Below are 5,733 nucleotides of genomic sequence, written 5' to 3' on the forward strand. Positions count from 1 at the left end.
AGGGCATTTTCTTAAAGGAGCGCCCATTCTGGCCACACCTGAGACAGGCGTGGAGTCGCTTTCCTTATTAAACCGTTGGGAAAGAATTAAAATTCTCCATCATGACTTCAGTCGCCGATGGAAAGATGATTATYTAAAGGACCTCCACAGAAGGTACCGATGGAAAATCACAGAAAATGTGCCTAAGCTCAATGACGATTTTCTCCCCCCTACCGAATGGCGGCTTGGCCGCATAGRGAAGCTCTACTACGGCTCCGACGGTCATATTCGCGTAGTCGATCTCCGTACCCAATCGGGAATGCTAACTAGACCGCTCGTTAAATTATGCTTTTTGCCAACCGCGGATAAAACYGAAAAGTAACCGAAAATAACGTAGCCATAATTAATAAACCAAGAAACGAAAAATAAATAATGATACAAAAACCGAGAAAAGGGAGTCGATCCACATGACGACTCACTCGTGCCACATTTCGTGGCACCAATGCCCATATGAATATACTCGCATATATGTATGTATATGATATTAATACAAGTAAAATCTTTTAAGAGATAAAATGGATGCCGAGATGCCAACTGCGCCCACGCCCGCAATACGTTCGGCCGTCACTGTTCCGCGCTCGAAGACTACACCAGTCGCAGCGCCGCGAACCACCATAGCCACCGCAGCTCCCCGAGCAGTTTCAACGGCGCCACATAACGACACGCGATCAATGGCTCCGGATCCACCACTACTCGAATGCGCCCTATGTCGCCGTCGTCATCGGTTGCCTCGCTGTGGCATCTTCAAGGGGATGACCCCTCAGCAACGCCAGCAGGTCGCTCAGGCACATGGACATTGTTTAAATTGTCTGGCGCCCACCCATCGTACGCCAGAGTGCACAACGAGCTATCAGTGCCAAATATGCATGCGGCACCTCCATACCCTACTACACCGCACCGCCGTACCCGACGCCGGGCGTCGTGATGTGCCTCGCAGCCGTAATGTCATCCAAAGACTCCCGCGATCGCAACCGCGCAGACCGGCATATCATACAGAGGACTCACGTTTCTGGCGTCACCTCACTCCCACGCCGAACCGGAGACGCCAGCACAGGTCACACTCGAGCCGCCCGACAGGCCTCAGCAACGTGATAGCCACGTTGCAACGGCTTCAGAGGCTACTAGGCTAGATACTCGCCTATGGGGGCCAGGATGTACAAATGACCATCCTCCCCCGACCTCCACACACACACACCAAATTATCACGCCATATCGACTCAAACTTACATCACTAACACGCCACATTCACCACATTATGCTTACAACCCACATTCTACACTACTCACGAGARCAGCACACACCGACACCTACACACACGTACACCAACCACAGCAGTCACACCATCCTATTCAGCCCCAACGGGGATAAAGAAGGACCGATTACCAGCCTCAGGCTCAGTTCGTTCTACGACACTATCGTCGATCGGTCATAAGTTTGCGAATCCAGTTTTTTATCCGCCGTCATCCTCTTGCGAAACCAACCGCGTTATTAAAGAGAATCTCACCTCTAAAACCGTGTATTTCCGAATATTTTCAATTCTTTTTAAATAAACCCTCTGTTGGTACACCCATCCACAACGAACTTTAAACCTTTTTTTCTTTCGGTATTTATTGCTTTTTGGTGAAGTGGACAAAAAGGAACTAAAAAACTATTATAACAACAACAACTGTTCAAAAATTATATTCACAATCCAACAATATTACTTTTAATGCCACTCTAACTTTAGAAGAATTAAAATTAACGTCGACACACAATCTAAAAGAAATAGAAGAAATAAAATACAAATATAAAGTTGTAACGTATAGTGTACCAACAGTGGTAATATTAATAGTAATACTCTTTGCAATAATATTAATGTGCAATCTTTTAAAAGAAAGAAAGAAAGAATTCAGGAGAATCCTTCGTCTAGGGGTGGAGGAGTTACGTACATAGTTCCACAAACATAAGAAAATACTTAAATCAACCCAACAACATTACTGTGTAAAACATTTACTTATTTGTTGTTTTGATTTAAATTGACACTCACATAAATATGTATAACGAAAATGCAAGTGTCGTTGCTTCATAAAAATTAACCAACGATACTTGCAATGTAAACAACATTGTTGCTCAAATTTCATGTCACTGAACTTAAATTTATGAAAAATACATGAAAGCAAAATTAATACTTTTATAAGCAAAAGTCAAAGTAATGTCCACTTTTGTAGGAATATTAAAAAAGTATTTAAGCCACATAAATGTCTATGCACCGAATTTAGTACTTGGAAAATTATTAAAAGATTACATATATAATTTTGTTTACATTTGCTTATTTTAATCAATATTGAAGGTTTCATTTTAAGAACGAAATTATTGTAAAATTGGTCTTAAGACCAACTTGAAAGAATAAAGACATACAATTTAATTTTTAAAAATATAAAAAAACCTATGATTTCTCCTTTCATAAAACATACAATTCGCGTGCTTCATAGCTACCTGTACAGATTCCCTCACAACACTAGCCGGAATTGCTCCACGTGTGCAGAGTACATTAAAGACTCTGTGCATTTTTTCTTTTATTGCCTTCGGTTTTTAAGTACAAGGTGCTTTTATATTTAGTTTTATTTTAGTACTTAAAACTACATTCGGCGTTAGATTTACTGTCGAAAATTATGAATTACTAGTAGTGCATTAGGAGTGTAAAAACTAAATGTAAACTTAAATTAAAAAAAAAAGAATTGTTATTTTTCATTAATCAATTTTTGGGCAGTGACAAACATCATAGAAATTGGTGTACAAATGAGGTGAAATCTTTTAACACAGGAATCAACAATAACAATCTATATGTTACAGTAAATTTGTAGTTACAACCTTTACATACTCTCGCAACATGGTGAACATAGTTATAATTGCATATTGTCTCTTTACAGAAATACCCGAAAACGGCGCCGATTTCGCCCACTTCTCTGCAGTCCACCAAACGTGCTTGCTTGTGAATGCGGAAATTTCAAACAAAAGTTTATTATTTAAGTATGTGCAACATCGCTGGGAGGCCGAGTAAGTGTTGAATGATAAATAAATACATTTTTGAAGTTTACACAGTTTGATACTTAAAAAATCAGACTGCAATGTAACATTTTTACCGATCGRGAACGTTTTAAAACACTTATAACTTTCTACTCCGAACAAATGAAACTTCTTTTTAACTAAAAAAATGTATAACATAAAAATATGTTTCTAATTCTTCAACACAACTTTCAACGGTCCTACAACTTGTAACCTGTTTTTATGGTTTAACTGTATCTTTCTTAATCAGCCATTGGTGAAACTGTTGTCGCTTTACAATATTACTTATGTACGTTATGCAGTGTGGCGCTACTCGTAGCCTACAGTTAACAGATTGGATCGGACTTTGGCATTGTCTCACAAACTTACCGATCAAAATCTAGTGGAGGCGTAAAAACTTTTTTATTTGTGAGATGTACGACTATCGCATTATAGCCTAACCAAAGTAATTTTGCAACATTTTTCTATAGAGTTGTATAGTTTTGTTCACCTAATGTTGTACATATGTTTGTTATATCTAAAACTAATCAAAATAGATATATAGTTATATTTATACATCTATATACATATATAAATGTTTATATATATATATACTCGTATATATATATGTGGCAACACCACAAGCTTATAAAATTTATATTTCAAAAATGCAACCATGCGCATTCTATTCGCTTTTAACTTGTATTCGCTTTAGGTTAGTAAAAGAAGATAAAAATGCCTATCGTCCCTTTTGAATTGGGATCCTGAAGAGCAAACACGTGTTTTATTTCTCCCAATCTCTATATATACTATACTTTAGAGGAGCTGGATTTTTGAGGGAGCTGGTAATAAAATTGAGTAACGGGCGTGGCGCCGCTCACCTTTAGTTGAAATCATGTACCTCATGTCAGGTTGCTAAAATGTGCGAAATCGCACAAAAACGACTCCTACTTCCATAGATATACATAAATAGTATAATAAATTTTCTATTTTACAGAATATAAATTAAGCACCAACGAAGTGATGGGAATTAAAAATTGTGCAAATAGTGACCATGAGAAAATCAAACCATAGCATTTGAAGTCATCAGTGACCTATAGCTGACCGAAAATATAAAATGCTTATTATATTATTGAAATAGAGTAAAACTCATTTTCTGGATAAAATCTGGTCAATACTTGAATAGCTCGCATGTACCTATTATAAAGATTTTCGAAATTCCGGTCGATTTTATACCAAACGACCCGATATGTACTTCACTACGTATAAAGTGAAATAATAATTTTTTTTCTTAACATCAAATCCTTTTTGGACAAACCAAAAAATTAGGTGACATTTGAATTAAAATTGCGCTCATCGAAGGATTTGGAGAATTATTTTTTTGATAGGTACTGTCAGTCACATTTACGTCAAATTTCATGTCAAAATATTCGTTACTGTTTGAGATACGTGTCGTTTTGTGARCTACTAAAAGTGAGTTTTTCGTTTTTTGCGATGTCGAAATTTTTTTTTCAGCAAAAAATTTGCATTAAATTTTGCTTACGGAATTAATTTTCTGCTGCGGATGCGTTGAGAATGKTGCAGAAAGCCTTTGGTGATGAGGCTATGTCTAAAAAAAATGTTTACAAGTGGTATAGTGAGTTCAAAGCCGGCCGTGAACGTGTCGAAGACGAAGCTCACGTTGAACAAATCAAAGATTTGGTGTTGAAAAACAGTTGACAAACAATTAGAGACCTTGCTGATGAAGCTGGCATATCGAAAGGCCAGGCCAATACTAGGGTGATTCCGGACTTTTTTCGATTCGGGATTTCTAATAGTGCGGAAAAGTTGCCTTAGTACTTCCTGATTCCAATGCAACTTTTTGTTTTGAGATCGGTTGCATCTTCAACCCCAACTCCGGTTTGAAATTTCGGAAATTGGCCTAAAATCGTGAAATTGTCTACATAGCGCCTGAAATACGCATTTCATGGCAAAATGTATAAAACAACATTTATTTGTCACGTCATTTGCTACCGAAATGGTACATGTGATCATGGCCATAGGACGAATCGTTTCCGAGATACGAGCGAAAATGCGGCGCGCCACAGCGCAAGGTGAAAATCGGCTTGCGGCCACACTTCTTGACGTTGATTACGCCGAGTGCTATCACTCACAKCCATTCACCTACGCCAAAAGACACGTTCGGATAGGTCTCCACACAAATATTTTTTTATCGAGTTCTTTTACTCTTGTCGGTGATTTCGCCGATTTCTATCACTTACATTCATTACCCTGCGAAATACGACACGTTCGGACTGGTCTCCACATAAATATTTTTTCATCGAGTGCCTTCACTCTTGTCGTTGATTTCGCCGAGTGCTATCACTTGTATTCTCTCAACAGAACACAGAACTCAAAATGTCTGTATCTAAATTTAAAGTTAGACAAAAATGTCTTGTGTGGCATATATCCGTACAATCTCTCTGAGTCCCAGTTACCTACTTACCAGGATGTTCTTTTGTGTTATCAGTTTGAAAGATTTCGTATAGGGCGACTCCGATTCGACAACTATGAACCTAGGAGTAAGAGGTTACAGAAATTGTTGCAAAAAAGAATGAAAATACTTTCAAAAAGTCATCTATTCTGATAGCTTCACACACCAGAGTTTTACAAATGCTCACCACATACCAT

The 5,733-nt window shown here is 38.0% G+C and overlaps 1 protein-coding gene across 1 annotated transcript in view; it reads left to right on the top strand.

The window, feature by feature from the left end:
- The first annotated feature begins 554 nt into the window (after positions 1 to 554).
- Positions 555 to 5,733, top strand: part of LOC108976945 (cholesterol 7-desaturase) — a 22,158-nt gene continuing 16,979 nt past the window's right edge. The window contains exons 1-2 of the mRNA XM_018946397.1: positions 555 to 978; positions 2,949 to 3,075. Of these exons, the coding sequence (XP_018801942.1) occupies positions 555 to 978; positions 2,949 to 3,075 (551 nt within the window). The remainder of the gene's footprint in view (positions 979 to 2,948; positions 3,076 to 5,733) is intronic.

This window comes from Bactrocera latifrons, unplaced genomic scaffold (assembly GCF_001853355.1).
Source record: "Bactrocera latifrons isolate USDA-ARS-PBARC rearing strain unplaced genomic scaffold, ASM185335v1 scaffold_818, whole genome shotgun sequence".
Classification (NCBI taxonomy): Eukaryota; Metazoa; Arthropoda; class Insecta; order Diptera; family Tephritidae; genus Bactrocera; species Bactrocera latifrons.